The sequence below is a fragment of the Salvelinus alpinus genome, chromosome 21 (assembly GCF_045679555.1).
Source record: "Salvelinus alpinus chromosome 21, SLU_Salpinus.1, whole genome shotgun sequence".
NCBI lineage: Eukaryota > Metazoa > Chordata > Actinopteri > Salmoniformes > Salmonidae > Salvelinus > Salvelinus alpinus.
In genome coordinates, this window is record NC_092106.1 from 47,619,484 (window position 1) to 47,645,133 (window position 25,650).

At 54.9% G+C, this 25,650-nt stretch overlaps 1 protein-coding gene across 4 annotated transcripts in view; it reads left to right on the forward strand.

Annotated features, from left to right (window-relative positions):
* The window catches only part of LOC139548380 (aldehyde dehydrogenase family 3 member A2-like), a 49,273-nt gene that overhangs the window by 13,351 nt on the left and 10,272 nt on the right, over positions 1–25,650 (forward strand). For 2 of the 4 annotated variants that reach the window (XM_071358028.1, XM_071358027.1), the window contains 3 exons: positions 20,182–20,267; positions 20,944–21,152; positions 22,119–24,089. In XM_071358028.1, the coding sequence (XP_071214129.1) occupies positions 20,182–20,267; positions 20,944–21,152; positions 22,119–23,922 (2,099 nt within the window). In that variant the 3' untranslated portion in view covers positions 23,923–24,089. Of the gene's footprint in view, positions 1–20,181; positions 20,268–20,943; positions 21,153–22,118; positions 24,090–25,650 lie in introns of those variants that run through there. The other 2 variants (XM_071358029.1, XM_071358030.1) reach the window with 1 other exon arrangement.

A 25,650-nucleotide genomic window follows, 5' to 3' on the forward strand; every position in this document is an offset into this window, starting at 1 on the left:
CCAGGAGAGAGCTTAGGGCAGGTAGGGTACAGGCCAGGAGAGAGCTTAGGGCAGGTAGGGTACAGGCCAGGAGAGAGCTTAGGGCAGGTAGGGTACAGGCCAGGAGAGAGCTTAGGGCAGGTAGGGTACAGGCCAGGAGAGAGCTTAGGGCAGGTAGGGTACAGGCCAGGAGAGAGCTTAGGGCAGGTAGGGTACAGGCCAGGAGAGAGCTTAGGGCAGGTAGGGTACAGGCCAGGAGAGAGCTTAGGGCAGGTAGGGTCCAGGCCAGGAGAGAGCTTAGGGCAGGTAGGGTACAGGCCAGGAGAGAGCTTAGGGCAGGTAGGGTACAGGCCAGGAGAGAGCTTAGGGCAGGTAGGGTACAGGCCAGGAGAGAGCTTAGGGCAGGTAGGGTCCAGGCCAGGAGAGAGCTTAGGGCAGGTAGGGTACAGGCCAGGAGAGAGCTTAGGGCAGGTAGGGTACAGGCCAGGAGAGAGCTTAGGGCAGGTAGGGTACAGGCCAGGAGAGAACTTAGGGCAGGTAGGGTACAGGCCAGGAGAGAGCTTAGGGCAGGTAGGGTACAGGCCAGGAGAGAGCTTAGGGCAGGTAGGGTACAGGCCAGGAGAGAGCTTAGGGCAGGTAGGGTACAGGCCAGGAGAGAGCTTAGGGCAGGTAGGGTACAGGCCAGGAGAGAGCTTAGGGCAGGTAGGGTACAGGCCAGGAGAGAGCTTAGGGCAGGTAGGGTACAGGCCAGGAGAGAGCTTAGGGCAGGTAGGGTACAGGCCAGGAGAGAGCTTAGGGCAGGTAGGGTACAGGCCAGGAGAGAGCTTAGGGCAGGTAGGGTACAGGCCAGGAGAGAGCTTAGGGCAGGTAGGGTCCAGGCCAGGAGAGAGCTTAGGGCAGGTAGGGTACAGGCCAGGAGAGAGCTTAGGGCAGGTAGGGTACAGGCCAGGAGAGAGCTTAGGGCAGGTAGGGTACAGGCCAGGAGAGAGCTTAGGGCAGGTAGGGTACAGGCCAGGAGAGAGCTTAGGGCAGGTAGGGTACAGGCCAGGAGAGAGCTTAGGGCAGGTAGGGTCCAGGCCAGGAGAGAGCTTAGGGCAGGTAGGGTACAGGCCAGGAGAGAGCTTAGGGCAGGTAGGGTCCAGGCCAGGAGAGAGCTTAGGGCAGGTAGGGTACAGGCCAGGAGAGAGCTTAGGGCAGGTAGGGTACAGGCCAGGAGAGAGCTTAGGGCAGGTAGGGTACAGGCCAGGAGAGAGCTTAGGGCAGGTAGGGTACAGGCCAGGAGAGAGCTTAGGGCAGGTAGGGTACAGGCCAGGAGAGAGCTTAGGGCAGGTAGGGTACAGGCCAGGAGAGAGCTTAGGGCAGGTAGGGTACAGGCCAGGAGAGAGCTTAGGGCAGGTAGGGTACAGGCCAGGAGAGAGCTTAGGGCAGGTAGGGTACAGGCCAGGAGAGAGCTTAGGGCAGGTAGGGTCCAGGCCAGGAGAGAGCTTAGGGCAGGTAGGGTACAGGCCAGGAGAGAGCTTAGGGCAGGTAGGGTACAGGCCAGGAGAGAGCTTAGGGCAGGTAGGGTACAGGCCAGGAGAGAGCTTAGGGCAGGTAGGGTACAGGCCAGGAGAGAGCTTAGGGCAGGTAGGGTACAGGCCAGGAGAGAGCTTAGGGCAGGTAGGGTACAGGCCAGGAGAGAGCTTAGGGCAGGTAGGGTACAGGCCAGGAGAGAGCTTAGGGCAGGTAGGGTCCAGGCCAGGAGAGAGCTTAGGGCAGGTAGGGTACAGGCCAGGAGAGAGCTTAGGGCAGGTAGGGTACAGGCCAGGAGAGAGCTTAGGGCAGGTAGGGTACAGGCCAGGAGAGAGCTTAGGGCAGGTAGGGTACAGGCCAGGAGAGAGCTTAGGGCAGGTAGGGTACAGGCCAGGAGAGAGCTTAGGGCAGGTAGGGTACAGGCCAGGAGAGAGCTTAGGGCAGGTAGGGTACAGGCCAGGAGAGAGCTTAGGGCAGGTAGGGTACAGGCCAGGAGAGAGCTTAGGGCAGGTAGGGTACAGGCCAGGAGAGAGCTTAGGGCAGGTAGGGTACAGGCCAGGAGAGAGCTTAGGGCAGGTAGGGTACAGGCCAGGAGAGAGCTTAGGGCAGGTAGGGTCCAGGCCAGGAGAGAGCTTAGGGCAGGTAGGGTACAGGCCAGGAGAGAGCTTAGGGCAGGTAGGGTCCAGGCCAGGAGAGAGCTTAGGGCAGGTAGGGTACAGGCCAGGAGAGAGCTTAGGGCAGGTAGGGTCCAGGCCAGGAGAGAGCTTAGGGCAGGTAGGGTACAGGCCAGGAGAGAGCTTAGGGCAGGTAGGGTACAGGCCAGGAGAGAGCTTAGGGCAGGTAGGGTACAGGCCAGGAGAGAGCTTAGGGCAGGTAGGGTACAGGCCAGGAGAGAGCTTAGGGCAGGTAGGGTACAGGCCAGGAGAGAGCTTAGGGCAGGTAGGGTACAGGCCAGGAGAGAGCTTAGGGCAGGTAGGGTACAGGCCAGGAGAGAGCTTAGGGCAGGTAGGGTACAGGCCAGGAGAGAGCTTGGGGCAGGTAGGGTACAGGCCAGGAGAGAGCTTAGGGCAGGTAGGGTACAGGCCAGGAGAGAGCTTAGGGCAGGTAGGGTCCAGGCCAGGAGAGAGCTTAGGGCAGGTAGGGTACAGGCCAGGAGAGAGCTTAGGGCAGGTAGGGTACAGGCCAGGAGAGAGCTTAGGGCAGGTAGGGTACAGGCCAGGAGAGAGCTTAGGGCAGGTAGGGTACAGGCCAGGAGAGAGCTTAGGGCAGGTAGGGTACAGGCCAGGAGAGAGCTTAGGGCAGGTAGGGTACAGGCCAGGAGAGAGCTTAGGGCAGGTAGGGTACAGGCCAGGAGAGAGCTTAGGGCAGGTAGGGTCCAGGCCAGGAGAGAGCTTAGGGCAGGTAGGGTACAGGCCAGGAGAGAGCTTAGGGCAGGTAGGGTACAGGCCAGGAGAGAGCTTAGGGCAGGTAGGGTACAGGCCAGGAGAGAGCTTAGGGCAGGTAGGGTACAGGCCAGGAGAGAGCTTAGGGCAGGTAGGGTACAGGCCAGGAGAGAGCTTAGGGCAGGTAGGGTACAGGCCAGGAGAGAGCTTAGGGCAGGTAGGGTACAGGCCAGGAGAGAGCTTAGGGCAGGTAGGGTACAGGCCAGGAGAGAGCTTAGGGCAGGTAGGGTACAGGCCAGGAGAGAGCTTAGGGCAGGTAGGGTACAGGCCAGGAGAGAGCTTAGGGCAGGTAGGGTACAGGCCAGGAGAGAGCTTAGGGCAGGTAGGGTACAGGCCAGGAGAGAGCTTAGGGCAGGTAGGGTACAGGCCAGGAGAGAGCTTAGGGCAGGTAGGGTACAGGCCAGGAGAGAGCTTTGGGCAGGTAGGGTACAGGCCAGGAGAGAGCTTAGGGCAGGTAGGGTACAGGCCAGGAGAGAGCTTAGGGCAGGTAGGGTACAGGCCAGGAAAGAGCTTAGGGCAGGTAGGGTACAGGCCAGGAGAGAGCTTAGGGCAGGTAGGGTACAGGCCAGGAGAGAGCTTAGGGCAGGTAGGGTACAGGCCAGGAGAGAGCTTAGGGCAGGTAGGGTACAGGCCAGGAGAGAACTTAGGGCAGGTAGGGTACAGGCCAGGAGAGAGCTTAGGGCAGGTAGGGTACAGGCCAGGAGAGAGCTTAGGGCAGGTAGGGTACAGGCCAGGAGAGAACTTAGGGCAGGTAGGGTACAGGCCAGGAGAGAGCTTAGGGCAGGTAGGGTACAGGCCAGGAGAGAGCTTAGGGCAGGTAGGGTACAGGCCAGGAGAGAGCTTAGGGCAGGTAGGGTACAGGCCAGGAGAGAGCTTAGGGCAGGTAGGGTACAGGCCAGGAGAGAGCTTAGGGCAGGTAGGGTACAGGCCAGGAGAGAGCTTAGGGCAGGTAGGGTACAGGCCAGGAGAGAGCTTAGGGCAGGTAGGGTACAGGCCAGGAGAGAGCTTATGGCAGGTAGGGTACAGGCCAGGAGAGAGCTTAGGGCAGGTAGGGTCCAGGCCAGGAGAGAGCTTAGGGCAGGTAGGGTACAGGCCAGGAGAGAGCTTAGGGCAGGTAGGGTACAGGCCAGGAGAGAGCTTAGGGCAGGTAGGGTACAGGCCAGGAGAGAGCTTAGGGCAGGTAGGGTACAGGCCAGGAGAGAGCTTAGGGCAGGTAGGGTACAGGCCAGGAGAGAGCTTAGGGCAGGTAGAGTACAGGCCAGGAGAGAGCTTAGGGCAGGTAGGGTACAGGCCAGGAGAGAGCTTAGGGCAGGTAGGGTACAGGCCAGGAGAGAGCTTAGGGCAGGTAGGGTACAGGCCAGGAGAGAGCTTAGGGCAGGTAGGGTACAGGCCAGGAGAGAGCTTAGGGCAGGTAGGGTACAGGCCAGGAGAGAGCTTAGGGCAGGTAGGGTACAGGCCAGGAGAGAGCTTAGGGCAGGTAGGGTACAGGCCAGGAGAGAGCTTAGGGCAGGTAGGGTACAGGCCAGGAGAGAGCTTAGGGCAGGTAGGGTACAGGCCAGGAGAGAGCTTAGGGCAGGTAGGGTACAGGCCAGGAGAGAGCTTAGGGCAGGTAGGGTACAGGCCAGGAGAGAGCTTAGGGCAGGTAGGGTACAGGCCAGGAGAGAGCTTAGGGCAGGTAGGGTACATGCCAGGAGAGAGCTTAGGGCAGGTAGGGTCCAGGCCAGGAGAGAGCTTAGGGCAGGTAGGGTACAGGCCAGGAGAGAGCTTAGGGCAGGTAGGGTACAGGCCAGGAGAGAGCTTAGGGCAGGTAGGGTACAGGCCAGGAGAGAGCTTAGGGCAGGTAGGGTACAGGCCAGGAGAGAGCTTAGGGCAGGTAGGGTACAGGCCAGGAGAGAGCTTAGGGCAGGTAGGGTACAGGCCAGGAGAGAGCTTAGGGCAGGTAGGGTACAGGCCAGGAGAGAGCTTAGGGCAGGTAGGGTACAGGCCAGGAGAGAGCTTAGGGCAGGTAGGGTACAGGCCAGGAGAGAGCTTAGGGCAGGTAGGGTCCAGGCCAGGAGAGAGCTTAGGGCAGGTAGGGTACAGGCCAGGAGAGAGCTTAGGGCAGGTAGGGTCCAGGCCAGGAGAGAGCTTAGGGCAGGTAGGGTACAGGCCAGGAGAGAGCTTAGGGCAGGTAGGGTCCAGGCCAGGAGAGAGCTTAGGGCAGGTAGGGTACAGGCCAGGAGAGAGCTTAGGGCAGGTAGGGTACAGGCCAGGAGAGAGCTTAGGGCAGGTAGGGTACAGGCCAGGAGAGAGCTTAGGGCAGGTAGGGTACAGGCCAGGAGAGAGCTTAGGGCAGGTAGGGTACAGGCCAGGAGAGAGCTTAGGGCAGGTAGGGTACAGGCCAGGAGAGAGCTTAGGGCAGGTAGGGTACAGGCCAGGAGAGAGCTTAGGGCAGGTAGGGTACAGGCCAGGAGAGAGCTTAGGGCAGGTAGGGTACAGGCCAGGAGAGAGCTTAGGGCAGGTAGGGTACAGGCCAGGAGAGAGCTTAGGGCAGGTAGGGTCCAGGCCAGGAGAGAGCTTAGGGCAGGTAGGGTCCAGGCCAGGAGAGAGCTTAGGGCAGGTAGGGTACAGGCCAGGAGAGAGCTTAGGGCAGGTAGGGTACAGGCCAGGAGAGAGCTTAGGGCAGGTAGGGTACAGGCCAGGAGAGAGCTTAGGGCAGGTAGGGTACAGGCCAGGAGAGAGCTTAGGGCAGGTAGGGTACAGGCCAGGAGAGAGCTTAGGGCAGGTAGGGTACAGGCCAGGAGAGAGCTTAGGGCAGGTAGGGTACAGGCCAGGAGAGAGCTTAGGGCAGGTAGGGTACAGGCCAGGAGAGAGCTTAGGGCAGGTAGGGTCCAGGCCAGGAGAGAGCTTAGGGCAGGTAGGGTACAGGCCAGGAGAGAGCTTAGGGCAGGTAGGGTACAGGCCAGGAGAGAGCTTAGGGCAGGTAGGGTACAGGCCAGGAGAGAGCTTAGGGCAGGTAGGGTACAGGCCAGGAGAGAGCTTAGGGCAGGTAGGGTACAGGCCAGGAGAGAGCTTAGGGCAGGTAGGGTACAGGCCAGGAGAGAGCTTAGGGCAGGTAGGGTACAGGCCAGGAGAGAGCTTAGGGCAGGTAGGGTACAGGCCAGGAGAGAGCTTAGGGCAGGTAGGGTACAGGCCAGGAGAGAGCTTAGGGCAGGTAGGGTACAGGCCAGGAGAGAGCTTAGGGCAGGTAGGGTACAGGCCAGGAGAGAGCTTAGGGCAGGTAGGGTACAGGCCAGGAGAGAGCTTTGGGCAGGTAGGGTACAGGCCAGGAGAGAGCTTAGGGCAGGTAGGGTACAGGCCAGGAGAGAGCTTAGGGCAGGTAGGGTACAGGCCAGGAAAGAGCTTAGGGCAGGTAGGGTACAGGCCTGGAGAGAGCTTAGGGCAGGTAGGGTACAGGCCAGGAGAGAGCTTAGGGCAGGTAGGGTACAGGCCAGGAGAGAGCTTAGGGCAGGTAGGGTACAGGCCAGGAGAGAACTTAGGGCAGGTAGGGTACAGGCCAGGAGAGAGCTTAGGGCAGGTAGGGTACAGGCCAGGAGAGAGCTTAGGGCAGGTAGGGTACAGGCCAGGAGAGAACTTAGGGCAGGTAGGGTACAGGCCAGGAGAGAGCTTAGGGCAGGTAGGGTACAGGCCAGGAGAGAGCTTAGGGCAGGTAGGGTACAGGCCAGGAGAGAGCTTAGGGCAGGTAGGGTACAGGCCAGGAGAGAGCTTAGGGCAGGTAGGGTACAGGCCAGGAGAGAGCTTAGGGCAGGTAGGGTACAGGCCAGGAGAGAGCTTAGGGCAGGTAGGGTACAGGCCAGGAGAGAGCTTAGGGCAGGTAGGGTACAGGCCAGGAGAGAGCTTAGGGCAGGTAGGGTACAGGCCAGGAGAGAGCTTAGGGCAGGTAGGGTACAGGCCAGGAGAGAGCTTAGGGCAGGTAGGGTCCAGGCCAGGAGAGAGCTTAGGGCAGGTAGGGTACAGGCCAGGAGAGAGCTTAGGGCAGGTAGGGTCCAGGCCAGGAGAGAGCTTATGGCAGGTAGGGTACAGGCCAGGAGAGAGCTTAGGGCAGGTAGGGTCCAGGCCAGGAGAGAGCTTAGGGCAGGTAGGGTACAGGCCAGGAGAGAGCTTAGGGCAGGTAGGGTACAGGCCAGGAGAGAGCTTAGGGCAGGTAGGGTACAGGCCAGGAGAGAGCTTAGGGCAGGTAGGGTACAGGCCAGGAGAGAGCTTAGGGCAGGTAGGGTACAGGCCAGGAGAGAACTTAGGGCAGGTAGGGTACAGGCCAGGAGAGAGCTTAGGGCAGGTAGGGTACAGGCCAGGAGAGAGCTTAGGGCAGGTAGGGTACAGGCCAGGAGAGAACTTAGGGCAGGTAGGGTACAGGCCAGGAGAGAGCTTAGGGCAGGTAGGGTACAGGCCAGGAGAGAGCTTAGGGCAGGTAGGGTACAGGCCAGGAGAGAGCTTAGGGCAGGTAGGGTACAGGCCAGGAGAGAGCTTAGGGCAGGTAGGGTACAGGCCAGGAGAGAGCTTAGGGCAGGTAGGGTACAGGCCAGGAGAGAGCTTAGGGCAGGTAGGGTACAGGCCAGGAGAGAGCTTAGGGCAGGTAGGGTACAGGCCAGGAGAGAGCTTAGGGCAGGTAGGGTACAGGCCAGGAGAGAGCTTAGGGCAGGTAGGGTACAGGCCAGGAGAGAGCTTAGGGCAGGTAGGGTCCAGGCCAGGAGAGAGCTTAGGGCAGGTAGGGTACAGGCCAGGAGAGAGCTTAGGGCAGGTAGGGTCCAGGCCAGGAGAGAGCTTAGGGCAGGTAGGGTCCAGGCCAGGAGAGAGCTTAGGGCAGGTAGGGTCCAGGCCAGGAGAGAGCTTAGGGCAGGTAGGGTACAGGCCAGGAGAGAGCTTAGGGCAGGTAGGGTACAGGCCAGGAGAGAGCTTAGGGCAGGTAGGGTACAGGCCAGGAGAGAGCTTAGGGCAGGTAGGGTACAGGCCAGGAGAGAGCTTAGGGCAGGTAGGGTACAGGCCAGGAGAGAGCTTAGGGCAGGTAGGGTACAGGCCAGGAGAGAGCTTAGGGCAGGTAGGGTACAGGCCAGGAGAGAGCTTAGGGCAGGTAGGGTACAGGCCAGGAGAGAGCTTAGGGCAGGTAGGGTACAGGCCAGGAGAGAGCTTAGGGCAGGTAGGGTACAGGCCAGGAGAGAGCTTAGGGCAGGTAGGGTCCAGGCCAGGAGAGAGCTTAGGGCAGGTAGGGTACAGGCCAGGAGAGAGCTTAGGGCAGGTAGGGTACAGGCCAGGAGAGAGCTTAGGGCAGGTAGGGTACAGGCCAGGAGAGAGCTTAGGGCAGGTAGGGTACAGGCCAGGAGAGAGCTTAGGGCAGGTAGGGTACAGGCCAGGAGAGAGCTTAGGGCAGGTAGGGTACAGGCCAGGAGAGAGCTTAGGGCAGGTAGGGTACAGGCCAGGAGAGAGCTTAGGGCAGGTAGGGTCCAGGCCAGGAGAGAGCTTAGGGCAGGTAGGGTACAGGCCAGGAGAGAGCTTAGGGCAGGTAGGGTACAGGCCAGGAGAGAGCTTAGGGCAGGTAGGGTACAGGCCAGGAGAGAGCTTAGGGCAGGTAGGGTACAGGCCAGGAGAGAGCTTAGGGCAGGTAGGGTACAGGCCAGGAGAGAGCTTAGGGCAGGTAGGGTACAGGCCAGGAGAGAGCTTAGGGCAGGTAGGGTACAGGCCAGGAGAGAGCTTAGGGCAGGTAGGGTACAGGCCAGGAGAGAGCTTAGGGGAGGTAGGGTACAGGCCAGGAGAGAGCTTAGGGCAGGTAGGGTACAGGCCAGGAGAGAGCTTAGGGCAGGTAGGGTACAGGCCAGGAGAGAGCTTAGGGCAGGTAGGGTACAGGCCAGGAGAGAGCTTAGGGCAGGTAGGGTACAGGCCAGGAGAGAGCTTAGGGCAGGTAGGGTACAGGCCAGGAGAGAGCTTAGGGCAGGTAGGGTACAGGCCAGGAGAGAGCTTAGGGCAGGTAGGGTACAGGCCAGGAGAGAGCTTAGGGCAGGTAGGGTACAGGCCAGGAGAGAGCTTAGGGCAGGTAGGGTACAGGCCAGGAGAGAGCTTAGGGCAGGTAGGGTACAGGCCAGGAGAGAGCTTAGGGCAGGTAGGGTACAGGCCAGGAGAGAGCTTAGGGCAGGTAGGGTACAGGCCAGGAGAGAGCTTAGGGCAGGTAGGGTACAGGCCAGGAGAGAGCTTAGGGCAGGTAGGGTACAGGCCAGGAGAGAGCTTAGGGCAGGTAGGGTACAGGCCAGGAGAGAGCTTAGGGCAGGTAGGGTACAGGCCAGGAGAGAGCTTAGGGCAGGTAGGGTACAGGCCAGGAGAGAGCTTAGGGCAGGTAGGGTACAGGCCAGGAGAGAGCTTAGGGCAGGTAGGGTACAGGCCAGGAGAGAGCTTAGGGCAGGTAGGGTACAGGCCAGGAGAGAGCTTAGGGCAGGTAGGGTACAGGCCAGGAGAGAGCTTAGGGCAGGTAGGGTACAGGCCAGGAGAGAGCTTAGGGCAGGTAGGGTACAGGCCAGGAGAGAGCTTTGGGCAGGTAGGGTACAGGCCAGGAGAGAGCTTAGGGCAGGTAGGGTACAGGCCAGGAGAGAGCTTAGGGCAGGTAGGGTACAGGCCAGGAAAGAGCTTAGGGCAGGTAGGGTACAGGCCAGGAGAGAGCTTAGGGCAGGTAGGGTACAGGCCAGGAAAGAGCTTAGGGCAGGTAGGGTACAGGCCAGGAGAGAGCTTAGGGCAGGTAGGGTACAGGCCAGGAGAGAGCTTAGGGCAGGTAGGGTACAGGCCAGGAGAGAGCTTAGGGCAGGTAGGGTACAGGCCAGGAGAGAACTTAGGGCAGGTAGGGTACAGGCCAGGAGAGAGCTTAGGGCAGGTAGGGTACAGGCCAGGAGAGAGCTTAGGGCAGGTAGGGTACAGGCCAGGAGAGAGTTTAGGGCAGGTAGGGTACAGGCCAGGAGAGAGCTTAGGGCAGGTGGGGTACAGGCCAGGAGAGAGCTTAGGGCAGGTAGGGTACAGGCCAGGAGAGAGCTTAGGGCAGGTAGGGTCCAGGCCAGGAGAGAGCTTAGGGCAGGTAGGGTACAGGCCAGGAGAGAGCTTAGGGCAGGTAGGGTACAGGCCAGGAGAGAGCTTAGGGCAGGTAGGGTACAGGCCAGGAGAGAGCTTAGGGCAGGTAGGGTACAGGCCAGGAGAGAGCTTAGGGCAGGTAGGGTACAGGCCAGGAGAGAGCTTAGGGCAGGTAGGGTACAGGCCAGGAGAGAGCTTAGGGCAGGTAGGGTACAGGCCAGGAGAGAGCTTAGGGCAGGTAGGGTCCAGGCCAGGAGAGAGCTTAGGGCAGGTAGGGTACAGGCCAGGAGAGAGCTTAGGGCAGGTAGGGTACAGGCCAGGAGAGAGCTTAGGGCAGGTAGGGTACAGGCCAGGAGAGAGCTTAGGGCAGGTAGGGTACAGGCCAGGAGAGAGCTTAGGGCAGGTAGGGTACAGGCCAGGAGAGAGCTTAGGGCAGGTAGGGTACAGGCCAGGAGAGAGCTTAGGGCAGGTAGGGTACAGGCCAGGAGAGAGCTTAGGGCAGGTAGGGTACAGGCCAGGAGAGAGCTTAGGGCAGGTAGGGTACAGGCCAGGAGAGAGCTTAGGGCAGGTAGGGTACAGGCCAGGAGAGAGCTTAGGGCAGGTAGGGTACAGGCCAGGAGAGAGCTTAGGGCAGGTAGGGTACAGGCCAGGAGAGAGCTTAGGGCAGGTAGGGTACAGGCCAGGAGAGAGCTTAGGGCAGGTAGGGTACAGGCCAGGAGAGAGCTTAGGGCAGGTAGGGTACAGGCCAGGAGAGAGCTTAGGGCAGGTAGGGTACAGGCCAGGAGAGAGCTTAGGGCAGGTAGGGTACAGGCCAGGAGAGAGCTTAGGGCAGGTAGGGTACAGGCCAGGAGAGAGCTTAGGGCAGGTAGGGTACAGGCCAGGAGAGAGCTTAGGGCAGGTAGGGTACAGGCCAGGAGAGAGCTTAGGGCAGGTAGGGTACAGGCCAGGAGAGAGCTTAGGGCAGGTAGGGTACAGGCCAGGAGAGAGCTTAGGGCAGGTAGGGTACAGGCCAGGAGAGAGCTTAGGGCAGGTAGGGTACAGGCCAGGAGAGAGCTTAGGGCAGGTAGGGTACAGGCCAGGAGAGAGCTTAGGGCAGGTAGGGTACAGGCCAGGAGAGAGCTTAGGGCAGGTAGGGTACAGGCCAGGAGAGAGCTTAGGGCAGGTAGGGTACAGGCCAGGAGAGAGCTTAGGGCAGGTAGGGTACAGGCCAGGAGAGAGCTTAGGACAGGTAGGGTACAGGCCAGGAGAGAGCTTAGGGCAGGTAGGGTACAGGCCAGGAGAGAGCTTAGGGCAGGTAGGGTACAGGCCAGGAGAGAGCTTAGGGCAGGTAGGGTACAGGCCAGGAGAGAGCTTAGGGCAGGTAGGGTACAGGCCAGGAGAGAGCTTAGGGCAGGTAGGGTACAGGCCAGGAGAGAGCTTAGGGCAGGTAGGGTACAGGCCAGGAGAGAGCTTAGGGCAGGTAGGGTACAGGCCAGGAGAGAGCTTAGGGCAGGTAGGGTACAGGCCAGGAGAGAGCTTAGGGCAGGTAGGGTACAGGCCAGGAGAGAGCTTAGGGCAGGTAGGGTACAGGCCAGGAGGGAGCTTAGGGCAGGTAGGGTACAGGCCAGGAGAGAGCTTAGGGCAGGTAGGGTACAGGCCAGGAGAGAGCTTAGGGCAGGTAGGGTACAGGCCAGGAGAGAGCTTAGGGCAGGTAGGGTCCAGGCCAGGAGAGAGCTTAGGGCAGGTAGGGTACAGGCCAGGAGAGAGCTTAGGGCAGGTAGGGTCCAGGCCAGGAGAGAGCTTAGGGCAGGTAGGGTCCAGGCCAGGAGAGAGCTTAGGGCAGGTAGGGTCCAGGCCAGGAGAGAGCTTAGGGCAGGTAGGGTACAGGCCAGGAGAGAGCTTAGGGCAGGTAGGGTACAGGCCAGGAGAGAGCTTAGGGCAGGTAGGGTACAGGCCAGGAGAGAGCTTAGGGCAGGTAGGGTACAGGCCAGGAGAGAGCTTAGGGCAGGTAGGGTACAGGCCAGGAGAGAGCTTAGGGCAGGTAGGGTACAGGCCAGGAGAGAGCTTAGGGCAGGTAGGGTACAGGCCAGGAGAGAGCTTAGGGCAGGTAGGGTACAGGCCAGGAGAGAGCTTAGGGCAGGTAGGGTACAGGCCAGGAGAGAGCTTAGGGCAGGTAGGGTACAGGCCAGGAGAGAGCTTAGGGCAGGTAGGGTCCAGGCCAGGAGAGAGCTTAGGGCAGGTAGGGTCCAGGCCAGGAGAGAGCTTAGGGCAGGTAGGGTCCAGGCCAGGAGAGAGCTTAGGGCAGGTAGGGTCCAGGCCAGGAGAGAGCTTAGGGCAGGTAGGGTACAGGCCAGGAGAGAGCTTAGGGCAGGTAGGGTACAGGCCAGGAGAGAGCTTAGGGCAGGTAGGGTACAGGCCAGGAGAGAGCTTAGGGCAGGTAGGGTACAGGCCAGGAGAGAGCTTAGGGCAGGTAGGGTACAGGCCAGGAGAGAGCTTAGGGCAGGTAGGGTACAGGCCAGGAGAGAGCTTAGGGCAGGTAGGGTACAGGCCAGGAGAGAGCTTAGGGCAGGTAGGGTACAGGCCAGGAGAGAGCTTAGGGGAGGTAGGGTACAGGCCAGGAGAGAGCTTAGGGCAGGTAGGGTACAGGCCAGGAGAGAGCTTAGGGCAGGTAGGGTACAGGCCAGGAGAGAGCTTAGGGCAGGTAGGGTACAGGCCAGGAGAGAGCTTAGGGCAGGTAGGGTACAGGCCAGGAGAGAGCTTAGGGCAGGTAGGGTACAGGCCAGGAGAGAGCTTAGGGCAGGTAGGGTACAGGCCAGGAGAGAGCTTAGGGCAGGTAGGGTACAGGCCAGGAGAGAGCTTAGGGCAGGTAGGGTACAGGCCAGGAGAGAGCTTAGGGCAGGTAGGGTACAGGCCAGGAGAGAGCTTAGGGCAGGTAGGGTACAGGCCAGGAGAGAGCTTAGGGCAGGTAGGGTACAGGCCAGGAGAGACCTTAGGGCAGGTAGGGTACAGGCCAGGAGAGACCTTAGGGCAGGTAGGGTACAGGCCAGGAGAGAGCTTAGGGCAGGTAGGGTACAGGCCAGGAGAGACCTTAGGGCAGGTAGGGTACAGGCCAGGAGAGACCTTAGGGCAGGTAGGGTCCAGGCCAGGAGAGACCTTAGGGCAGGTAGGGTACAGGCCAGGAGAGAGCTTAGGGCAGGTAGGGTCCAGGCCAGGAGAGAGCTTAGGGCAGGTAGGGTACAGGCCAGGAGAGAGCTTAGGGCAGGTAGGGTACAGGCCAGGAGAGAGCTTAGGGCAGGTAGGGTACAGGCCAGGAGAGAGCTTAGGGCAGGTAGGGTACAGGCCAGGAGAGAGCTTAGGGCAGGTAGGGTACAGGCCAGGAGAGAGCTTAGGGCAGGTAGGGTACAGGCCAGGAGAGAGCTTAGGGCAGGTAGGGTACAGGCCAGGAGAGAGCTTAGGGCAGGTAGGGTACAGGCCAGGAGAGAGCTTAGGGCAGGTAGGGTCCAGGCCAGGAGAGAGCTTAGGGCAGGTAGGGTCCAGGCCAGGAGAGAGCTTAGGGCAGGTAGGGTACAGGCCAGGAGAGAGCTTAGGGCAGGTAGGGTACAGGCCAGGAGAGAGCTTAGGGCAGGTAGGGTCCAGGCCAGGAGAGAGCTTAGGGCAGGTAGGGTCCAGGCCAGGAGAGAGCTTAGGGCAGGTAGGGTACAGGCCAGGAGAGAGCTTAGGGCAGGTAGGGTACAGGCCAGGAGAGAGCTTAGGGCAGGTAGGGTACAGGCCAGGAGAGAGCTTAGGGCAGGTAGGGTACAGGCCAGGAGAGAGCTTAGGGCAGGTAGGGTACAGGCCAGGAGAGAGCTTAGGGCAGGTAGGGTACAGGCCAGGAGAGAGCTTAGGGCAGGTAGGGTACAGGCCAGGAGAGAGCTTAGGGCAGGTAGGGTACAGGCCAGGAGAGAGCTTAGGGCAGGTAGGGTACAGGCCAGGAGAGAGCTTAGGGCAGGTAGGGTACAGGCCAGGAGAGAGCTTAGGGCAGGTAGGGTACAGGCCAGGAGAGAGCTTAGGGCAGGTAGGGTACAGGCCAGGAGAGAGTTTAGGGCAGGTAGGGTACAGGCCAGGAGAGAGCTTAGGGCAGGTAGGGTACAGGCCAGGAGAGAGCTTAGGGCAGGTAGGGTACAGGCCAGGAGAGAGCTTAGGGCAGGTAGGGTACAGGCCAGGAGAGAGCTTAGGGCAGGTAGGGTACAGGCCAGGAGAGAGCTTAGGGCAGGTAGGGTACAGGCCAGGAGAGAGCTTAGGGCAGGTAGGGTACAGGCCAGGAGAGAGCTTAGGGCAGGTAGGGTACAGGCCAGGAGAGAGCTTAGGGCAGGTAGGGTACAGGCCAGGAGAGAGCTTAGGGCAGGTAGGGTACAGGCCAGGAGAGAGCTTAGGGCAGGTAGGGTACAGGCCAGGAGAGAGCTTAGGGCAGGTAGGGTACAGGCCAGGAGAGAGCTTAGGGCAGGTAGGGTACAGGCCAGGAGAGAGCTTAGGGCAGGTAGGGTCCAGGCCAGGAGAGAGCTTAGGGCAGGTAGGGTACAGGCCAGGAGAGAGCTTAGGGCAGGTAGGGTCCAGGCCAGGAGAGAGCTTAGGGCAGGTAGGGTCCAGGCCAGGAGAGAGCTTAGGGCAGGTAGGGTCCAGGCCAGGAGAGAGCTTAGGGCAGGTAGGGTACAGGCCAGGAGAGAGCTTAGGGCAGGTAGGGTACAGGCCAGGAGAGAGCTTAGGGCAGGTAGGGTACAGGCCAGGAGAGAGCTTAGGGCAGGTAGGGTACAGGCCAGGAGAGAGCTTAGGGCAGGTAGGGTACAGGCCAGGAGAGAGCTTAGGGCAGGTAGGGTACAGGCCAGGAGAGAGCTTAGGGCAGGTAGGGTACAGGCCAGGAGAGAGCTTAGGGCAGGTAGGGTACAGGCCAGGAGAGAGCTTAGGGCAGGTAGGGTACAGGCCAGGAGAGAGCTTAGGGCAGGTAGGGTACAGGCCAGGAGAGAGCTTAGGGCAGGTAGGGTCCAGGCCAGGAGAGAGCTTAGGGCAGGTAGGGTCCAGGCCAGGAGAGAGCTTAGGGCAGGTAGGGTACAGGCCAGGAGAGAGCTTAGGGCAGGTAGGGTACAGGCCAGGAGAGAGCTTAGGGCAGGTAGGGTACAGGCCAGGAGAGAGCTTAGGGCAGGTAGGGTACAGGCCAGGAGAGAGCTTAGGGCAGGTAGGGTACAGGCCAGGAGAGAGCTTAGGGCAGGTAGGGTACAGGCCAGGAGAGAGCTTAGGGCAGGTAGGGTACAGGCCAGGAGAGAGCTTAGGGCAGGTAGGGTACAGGCCAGGAGAGAGCTTAGGGCAGGTAGGGTACAGGCCAGGAGAGAGCTTAGGGCAGGTAGGGTACAGGCCAGGAGAGAGCTTAGGGGAGGTAGGGTACAGGCCAGGAGAGAGCTTAGGGCAGGTAGGGTACAGGCCAGGAGAGAGCTTAGGGCAGGTAGGGTACAGGCCAGGAGAGAGCTTAGGGCAGGTAGGATACAGGCCAGGAGAGAGCTTAGGGCAGGTAGGGTACAGGCCAGGAGAGAGCTTAGGGCAGGTAGGGTACAGGCCAGGAGAGAGCTTAGGGCAGGTAGGGTACAGGCCAGGAGAGAGCTTAGGGCAGGTAGGGTACAGGCCAGGAGAGAGCTTAGGGCAGGTAGGGTACAGGCCAGGAGAGAGCTTAGGGCAGGTAGGGTACAGGCCAGGAGAGACCTTAGGGCAGGTAGGGTACAGGCCAGGAGAGACCTTAGGGCAGGTAGGGTACAGGCCAGGAGAGACCTTAGGGCAGGTAGGGTACAGGCCAGGAGAGACCTTAGGGCAGGTAGGGTCCAGGCCAGGAGAGACCTTAGGGCAGGTAGGGTACAGGCCAGGAGAGAGCTTAGGGCAGGTAGGGTCCAGGCCAGGAGAGAGCTTAGGGCAGGTAGGGTACAGGCCAGGAGAGAGCTTAGGGCAGGTAGGGTACAGGCCAGGAGAGAGCTTAGGGCAGGTAGGGTACAGGCCAGGAGAGAGCTTAGGGCAGGTAGGGTACAGGCCAGGAGAGAGCTTAGGGCAGGTAGGGTACAGGCCAGGAGAGAGCTTAGGGCAGGTAGGGTACAGGCCAGGAGAGAGCTTAGGGCAGGTAGGGTACAGGCCAGGAGAGAGCTTAGGGCAGGTAGGGTACAGGCCAGGAGAGAGCTTAGGGCAGGTAGGGTCCAGGCCAGGAGAGAGCTTAGGGCAGGTAGGGTCCAGGCCAGGAGAGAGCTTAGGGCAGGTAGGGTACAGGCCAGGAGAGAGCTTAGGGCAGGTAGGGTACAGGCCAGGAGAGAGCTTAGGGCAGGTAGGGTCCAGGCCAGGAGAGAGCTTAGGGCAGGTAGGGTCCAGGCCAGGAGAGAGCTTAGGGCAGGTAGGGTCCAGGCCAGGAGAGAGCTTAGGGCAGGTAGGGTACAGGCCAGGAGAGAGCTTAGGGCAGGTAGGGTACAGGCCAGGAGAGAGCTTAGGGCAGGTAGGGTACAGGCCAGGAGAGAGCTTAGGGCAGGTAGGGTACAGGCCAGGAGAGAGCTTAGGGCAGGTAGGGTACAGGCCAGGAGAGAGCTTAGGGCAGGTAGGGTACAGGCCAGGAGAGAGCTTAGGGCAGGTAGGGTACAGGCCAGGAGAGAGCTTAGGGCAGGTAGGGTACAGGCCAGGAGAGAGCTTAGGGCAGGTAGGGTACAGGCCAGGAGAGAGCTTAGGGCAGGTAGGGTACAGGCCAGGAGAGAGCTTAGGGCAGGTAGGGTACAGGCCAGGAGAGAGCTTAGGGCAGGTAGGGTACAGGCCAGGAGAGAGCTTAGGGCAGGTAGGGTACAGGCCAGGAGAGAGCTTAGGGCAGGTAGGGTACAGGCCAGGAGAGAGCTTAGGGCAGGTAGGGTACAGGCCAGGAGAGAGCTTAGGGCAGGTAGGGTACAGGCCAGGAGAGAGCTTAGGGCAGGTAGGGTACAGGCCAGGAGAGAGCTTAGGGCAGGTAGGGTACAGGCCAGGAGAGAGCTTAGGGCAGGTAGGGTACAGGCCAGGAGAGAGCTTAGGGCAGGTAGGGTACAGGCCAGGAGAGAGCTTAGGGCAGGTAGGGTACAGGCCAGGAGAGAGCTTAGGGCAGGTAGGGTACAGGCCAGGAGAGAGCTTAGGGCAGGTAGGGTACAGGCCAGGAGAGAGCTTAGGGCAGGTAGGGTACAGGCCAGGAGAGACCTTAGGGCAGGTAGGGTACAGGCCGGTTCTGATGGAAGACAATAACACCCAGCAACAGTCAACAAAGAGCAATTTGAAAGTTTAATGCTTAAAACCAGCAAATCAAATTGTTTGGGGACAGACTTGGTGGAGACAACCGAGCACTGAAGGTGATCCTTGGTAAAGATTGCCACTCCCCCACCTTTGGAAGATCTGTCCTGCCGAAAAAGGTTCAAATAAAAAAATTGGGGCTAGCAACAGTAGATGGTCCAGGGTGTACATGCACATTTCCAGATATCATCAACATTAATACAATCAGGGCACGGCAGAGGACAGGGAGAGCTCTGCAGGGCTGATTTATGACATCTGAATGTGCATTAGATGGCAACAAGATCATGATGTACAATTTCATCAGGTAACATGAATACAAAGCCAGAATGTAGGAATGTAGTAAAGTAAAAGTAGTCAAAAATATAAATAGTAAAGTACAGATACCCCAAACAATGACTTAAATAGTACTTTAAAATATTTTTACTTAAGTACTTTACACCACTGTTTAAAATGGTTGATGGCACTCAGTGGCTTTGCCCATACTGTCACAGATGCTATAATGGCACAGATACAAAGATGAGTCCTCTAATATCTATCTCTATGGCCTGTTGTTCACACGCATATCTTCCCTCTCATTGGCTAGAATGGTCCCACCTGATCTCGCCTCTTCCCTCCTGCCTTGCATCTTTGAGGATATGTATTTCCATTGTTAGAGCGGTCACTCGAATGTCTTGTCTATATAATAACCAATCTTTGTTCTTCTGGTGGCTCTGAGTGATGTCATTCCATTCACACACTGCTCTCTCTCTATCTCTCTCTCTCTCTCTCTCTCTCTCTCTCTCTCAAGTGAAATAGATAATAAACAAAAGAGAAATAAACAATAAAAAATGAACAGTAAACATTACACTCACAGAAGTTACAAAATAATAAAGACATTTCAATAGTCATATTATGTACAGTTGAAGTCGGAGGTTTACATACACTTAGGTTGGAGTCATTAAAACTTGTTTTTCAACCACTCCACACATTTCTTGTTAAGGTTAACAAACTATAGTTTTGGCAAGTCAGTTAGGACATCTACTTTGTGAATGACAAGTCATTTTTCCAACAATTGTTAACAGACAGATTATTACACTTATAATTCACTGTATCACAATTCCAGTGGGTCAGAAGTTTACATACACTAAGTTGACTGTGCCTTTAAACAGCTTGGAAAATTCCAGAAAATTATGTATTGTTTTAGTGATTCACCATAGTGAAGGCGTAGACTCAGGTTTTCTGGGTCTCTGTTTTAGTTGAACAGGTTTCTCAATTTCTTTCATTGGTTTTTGCACTCTTCATCAAACCATTTGTCATTGTTGTTCATTTTCTTTGGTTTTCTGTTTGAAATGTTTAGATTTGATAGGGAAGCTGAGTGGTCAAATATACTGTTTAGGTTTTCTACTGCCAAATGTACACCTTCGCTATTACGTGAAATGTTTTGTCCAGGAAGTTGTCTAAAAGGGATTGCATTTGTTGTTGCCTAATTGTGTTTTGGTAGGTTTCCACACTACATTCCTTCCATCTGTAGCATGTCTTAATATTATTCAGTTCCTTTGGCTTGGATGCCTCATGATTGAGTATTGCTCTGTTCAAGTAGACTGTGGTTTTGCTGTGATCTGATAGGGGTGTCAGTGGGCTGACTGTGAACGCTCTGAGAGACTCTGGGTGGAGGTCAGTGATAACGTACTCTACAGTACTACTGCCAAGAGATGATCTATAGGTGTACCTGCCATAGGAGTCCCCTCGAAGCCTACCATTGATTATGTACATACCCAGCGTGTGACAGAGCTGCAGGAGTTGTGATCCATTTTTTGTTGGTTATGTTGTCGTAGTTGTACCTGGGGGGGCAAATGGGGGAGGGAATGCTGTCACCTCCAGGCAGGTGTTTGTCCCCCTGTGTGCTGAGGGTGTCAGGTTCTTGTCCAGTTCTGGCATTTAGGTCGCCACAGACTAATACATGTCCCTGGGCCTGGAAATGATTGATTTCCCCCTCCAGGATGGAGAAGCTGTCTTCATTAAAGTATGGGGATTCTAGTTTATTTTTTTTAATTTTTTTTCACCTTTACTTAACCAGGTAGGCAAGTTGAGAACAAGTTCTCATTTACAACTGCGACCTGGCCAAGATAAAGCAAAGCAGTGCGACACAAACAACAACACAGAGTTACACATGGAATAAACAAACATACAGTCAATGTGCAAATACAGTCTCGTGCAAATGAGGTAAGATTAGGGAGGTAAGGCAGTAAGTAGGCCATAGTGGCGAAATAATTACAATTTAGCAATTAGTAGTGGGGGGATATAGGTAGCACACAGTAGAACATTTCTCCCTGTTAAGATAATTTCCTTTTGAATTTCTAGCCAAATGTAAAATGTTCCTGTTTTGATTAATTTAATAGAGTGATTTAGGTCTGCTCTATATCAAATTAGCATACCACCTGAGTCCCTTCCCTGTTTCACACCTGGTAGTGTGGTGGATGGGACTACCAGCTCTGTAACCTAGAGGGCAACCAGTGGGTCCGTCTCCTCTATACCGTGTTTCTTGTAGGAGCTCATCTGCTCATGACTTTCTCTGTCTCTCTCTCTCTGTCTCTCTCTCTCTCTCTCTCTCTCTCTCTCTCTCTCTCTCTCTCTCTCTCTCTCTCTCTCTCTCTCTCTCTCTCTCTCTCTCTGTCTCTCTGTCTCTCTCTCTCTCTCTCTCTCTCTCTCTCTCTCTCTATCTCTCTCTCTCTCTCTCTCTCTCTCTCTCTCTCTCTCTCTCTCTCTCTCTCTTTGTCTGTCTCTCTCTGTCTCTCTCTGTCCCTCTCTGTCCCTCTCTCTCTCTGTGTCTCTCTCTGTCTCTCTCTGTCTCTCTCTCTCTCTCTCTCTCTCTCTCTCTCTCTCTCTCTCTCTCTCCCTCTCTCTGTAGGCAATGCAGCTGTGGTGAAGCCGTCTGAGCTGAGTGAATACTCAGCTAGTCTCCTCAAAGCTCTGCTCCCACGATATCTGGACCAGGTCCCTATTCTATTCCTCCTTGTCTGTCATTGTATAAGAATATAAATGAGAGATATCTGATAGCTGAAGTTACTGCAAAACTACTGTGATTACCGTGACTGTCAACCAATAGTTGGAAATCAGTGATTTAGTTCCAATGTGTTAGCCTCACCTTATACTGTATCTGCTATAAACAAGTATTTTATTGTTGTCATACCATGAATACATACTAGCTACAGATACATCCTGCTGTCTTGAGTTAGTGTCCAATGGCTGGCTCGCTGCTCAGCATGCTAAAAGGGATAGTACACATCACTCTGAACCACTTAAAGGGATAGTACACATCACTCTGAACCACTTAAAGGGATAGTACACATCACTCTGAACCACCTGTGAGGGACAGTATATGAACAAGCATCTGACAAACTTTGGTTCTGTGTAAACTGTCCTTTTTAAAGGGGAAGTTCAGGATTTTACAACTTTATGTTAGACTACTTTCAGTTTGAGGAACCATCTATGTGCCAGGGAGAACTGTAATCCACGGTTTGGTTTTCTATATTTTAACAGCCACTTTAGCTTCAGCTAACTTTAGCCGCTGCTAGCTAACTATCAATGGAAAGTGACAGGGGCATCTGTGCAATTTTCAAAACGTATTGGCTAAATGAACTGAAATCCTTATTTTCCTGGGTCTTCCCAGGAGCTGTACCCTGTAGTGTGTGGGGGCGTCTCAGAGACCCAGGAGTTGCTGCGTCAGCGTTTCGACCACATCTTCTACACAGGGAACAGCACTGTGGGTAAACTGGTGATGGAGGCCGCAGCCCGACACCTCACCCCTGTGACCCTGGAGCTGGGGGGGAAGAGCCCCTGTTACATCGATAAGGACGTCGACCTCAGAGTTGCATGCCGGTCAGTAACTTGATACAGTAGAGCTAGCTTTAGCCGTTAGCTTTTTTTCTAGCTAGCATAGCAGTTTTAGCTACTGAAAAGATTAGAGTCAATGGCGCTATTGGCGAAAAATATAGCTGTGGATGAGTTTATCCTCTACAATATCACTCCGTTATACTTTACCTTGGCTAATGTTTTTTGCAGTGATTTACTGGTGACTTTTTAAAACATTTAGAAGGATTGAAGACATGGCACCTCATTGCCAACCACGGTACTGCAGGCATTGTTTGCAGAAATCATGATCTGCAATGACCCCCGTTGAAGTGAATGACCCCCGTTGTAGTGAATGACCCCCGTTCTAGTGAATGACCCCCCGGCGCCTGCCCCTTAGCTCCCTGCCCCAAGGCCGGCGCCTGCCCCTTAGCTCCCTGCCCCAAGGCCGGCGCCTGCCCCTTAGCTCCCTGCCCCAAGGCCGGCGCCTGCCCCTTAGCTCCCTGCCCCAAGGCCGGCGCCTGCCCCTTAGCTCCCTGCCCCAAGGCCGGCGCCTGCCCCTTAGCTCCCTGCCCCAAGGCCGGCGCCTGCCCCTTAGCTCCCTGCCCCAAGGCCGGCGCCTGCCCCTTAGCTCCCTGCCCCAAGGCCGGCGCCTGCCCCTTAGCTCCCTGCCCCAAGGCCGGCGCCTGCCCCTTAGCTCCCTGCCCCAAGGCCGGCGCCTGCCCCTTAGCTCCCTGCCCCAAGGCCGGCGCCTGCCCCTTAGCTCCCTGCCCCAAGGCCGGCGCCTGCCCCTTAGCTCCCTGCCCCAAGGCCGGCGCCTGCCCCTTAGCTCCCTGCCCCAAGGCCGGCGCCTGCCCCTTAGCTCCCTGCCCCAAGGCCGGCGCCTGCCCCTTAGCTCCCTGCCCCAAGGCCGAAGCATCAGAAACATCGAAACGGAAACATTTTCAAGTTATCTATTTTATCTCTGTGATTTTTGGGGTTGTGTGTCCACTACAGGCGTATCACGTGGGGGAAGTTTGTGAACTGCGGTCAGACGTGCATCGCCCCGGACTACATCCTGTGTGAACCCAGCATCCAGAACAGAGTGGTGGAGGGCATCCGGCAGACACTACTGGTCTCTTACTTAAAACCTCTAACGAGTCTCCCTCCCGGATCCGGGATCCTCCTCATCAAAAAAGCTGACTCTCTCTCTATCTGTTTCTCTCTCTATCCCTTTCTCTCTCTACCCCTTTCTCTCTCTATCTCTTTCTCTCTCTATCTCTTTCTCTCTCTATCCCTTTCTCTTTCTATCCCTTTCTCTCTCTATCTCTCTCTATCTCTTTCTCTCTCTATCCCTTTCTCTCTCTATCCCTATCTCTCTCTATCCCTTTCTCTCTCTATCTCTTTCTCTCTCTATCCCTTTCTCTCTCTATCCCTATCTCTCTCTATCCCTTTCTCTCTCTATCTCTTTCTCTCTCTATCTCTTTCTCTCTCTATCCCTTTCTCTCTCTATCCCTTTCTCTCTCTATCCCTTTCTCTCTCTATCCCTTTCTCTCTCTATCCCTTTCTCTCTCTATCTCTTTCTCTCTCTATCTCTCTCTATCTCTTTCTCTCTCTATCCCTATCTCTCTCTATCCCTATCTCTCTCTATCCCTATCTCTCTCTATCCCTTTCTCTCTCTGTCCCTTTCTCTCTCTATCCCTTTCTCTCTCTATCCCTTTCTCTCTCTATCTCTTTCTCTCTCTATCCCTTTCTCTCTCTATCTCTTTCTCTCTCTATCTCTCTCTATCTCTTTCTCTCTCTATCCCTTTCTCTCTCTATCTCTTTCTCTCTCTATCCCTTTCTCTCTCTATCCCTTTCTCTCTCTATCCCTTTCTCTCTCTATCCCTTTCTCTCTCTATCTCTCTCTATCCCTATCTCTCTCTATCCCTTTCTCTATATATGTATCTCTCTATCCCTTTCTCTCTCTATTCCTTTCTCTCTCTATCCCTTTCTCTCTCTATCCCTTTCTCTCTCTATCCCTTTCTCTCTCTATCTCTCTCTATATCTTTCTCTCTCTATCCCTTTCTCTCTCTATCTCTTTCTCTCTCTATCCCTTTCTCTATCTATATATGTATCTCTCTATCTTTATCTCTACCCCTCTATCTATATCTCTACCCCTCTATCTTTATCTCTACCCCTCTATCTATATCTCTACCCCTCTATCTATATCTCTACCCCTCTATCTATATCTCTACCCCTCTATCTATATCTCTACCCCTCTATCTGTATCTCTACCCCTCTATCTATATATATACCCCTCTATCTATATCTCTATCCCTCTATCTATATCTCTACCCCTCTATCTCTATCCCTCTATCTCTACCCCTCTATCTTTATCTCTACCCCTCTATCTATATCTCTATCCCTCTATCTGTATCTCTATCCCTCTATCTATATCTCTATCCCTCTATCTATATCTCTACCCCTCTATCTATATCTCTATCCCTCTATCTATATCCCTCTATCTATATCTCTATCCCTCTATCTTTATCTCTACCCCTCTATCTATATCTCTATCCCTCTATCTGTATCTCTATCCCTCTATCTATATCTCTATCCCTCTATCTATATCTCTACCCCTCTATCTATATCTCTATCCCTCTATCTCTATCCCTCTATCTATATCTCTATCCCTCTATCTATATCTCTATCCCTCTGTCTATATCTCTACCCCTTTGTCTATATCTCTACCCCTTTGTCTATATTCAATTCAATTCAATTCAAGGGGCTTTATTGGCATGGGAAACATGTGTTAACATTGCCAAAGCAAGTGAGGTAGATAATATACAAAATTAAAATAAACAATAAAAATGAACAGTAAACATTACACATACAAAAGTTTCAAAACAATAAAGACATTACAAATGTCATATTATATATATGCAGTGTTGTAACAATGTACAAATGGTTAAAGCACACAAGTTAAAATAAATAAACATAAATATGGGTTGTATTTACAATGGTGTTTGTTCTATATCTCTACCCCTTTTTCTCTATCTCTATCCCTCTATATATATCTCTACCCCTCTATCTCTATCTCTACCCCTCTATCTATATCTCTACCCCTCTGTCTATATCTCTACCCCTCTATCTATATCTCTATCCCTCTATCTATATCTCTATCTATATCTCTACCCCTCTATCTATATCTCTACTCCTCTATCTATATCTCTATCCCTCTGTCTATATCTCTACCCCTCTATCTATATCTCTATCCCTCTGTCTATATCTCTACCCCTCTATCTATATCTCTATCCCTCTGTCTATATCTCTACCCCTCTATCTATATCTCTACCCCTCTAACTATATCTTCCATTTTATCTATATCTCTACCCCTCTATCTATATCTCTATCCCTCTGTCTATATCTCTACCCCTCTATCTATATCTCTACCCCTCTAACTATATCTTCCATTTTATCTATATCTCTACCCCTCTATCTATATCTCTATCCCTCTATCTATATCTCTATCCCTCTATCTGTATCTCTATCCCTCTATCTATATCTCTACCCCTCTATCTATATCTCTATCCCTCTATCTATATCTCTACCCCTCTATCTATATCTCTATCCCTCTATCTATATCTCTATCCCTCTGTCTATATCTTTACCCCTTTGTCTATATCTCTACCCCTTTGTCTATATCTCTACCCCTTTTTCTCTATCTCTATCCCTCTATATATATCTCTACCCCTCTATCTCTATCTCTACCCCTCTATCTATATCTCTACCCCTCTGTCTATATCTCTACCCCTCTATCTATATCTCTATCCCTCTATCTATATCTCTATCTATATCTCTACCCCTCTATCTATATCTCTACCCCTCTATCTATATCTCTACCCCTCTATCTATATCTCTATCCCTCTGTCTATATCTCTACCCCTCTATCTATATCTCTATCCCTCTGTCTATATCTCTACCCCTCTATCTATATCTCTATCCCTCTGTCTATATCTCTACCCCTCTATCTATATCTCTACCCCTCTAACTATATATCTACCATTTTATCTATATCTCTACCCCTCTATCTATATCTCTACCCCTCTATCTATATCTCTATCCCTCTATCTATATCTCTACCCCTCCAGCTATATCTCTATCCCTCTATCTATATCCCTCTATCTATATCTCTATCCCTCTATCTATATCTCTACCCCTCTATCTATATCTCTACCCCTCTATCTCTATCTCTACCCCTCTATCTATATCTCTACCCCTCTGTCTATATCTCTACCCCTCTATCTATATCTCTATCCCTCTATCTATATCTCTATCTATATCTCTACCCCTCTATCTATATCTCTACCCCTCTATCTATATCTCTATCCCTCTGTCTATATCTCTACCCCTCTATCTATATCTCTATCCCTCTGTCTATATCTCTACCCCTCTATCTATATCTCTATCCCTCTGTCTATATCTCTACCCCTCTATCTATATCTCTACCCCTCTAACTATATATCTACCATTTTATCTATATCTCTACCCCTCTATCTATATCTCT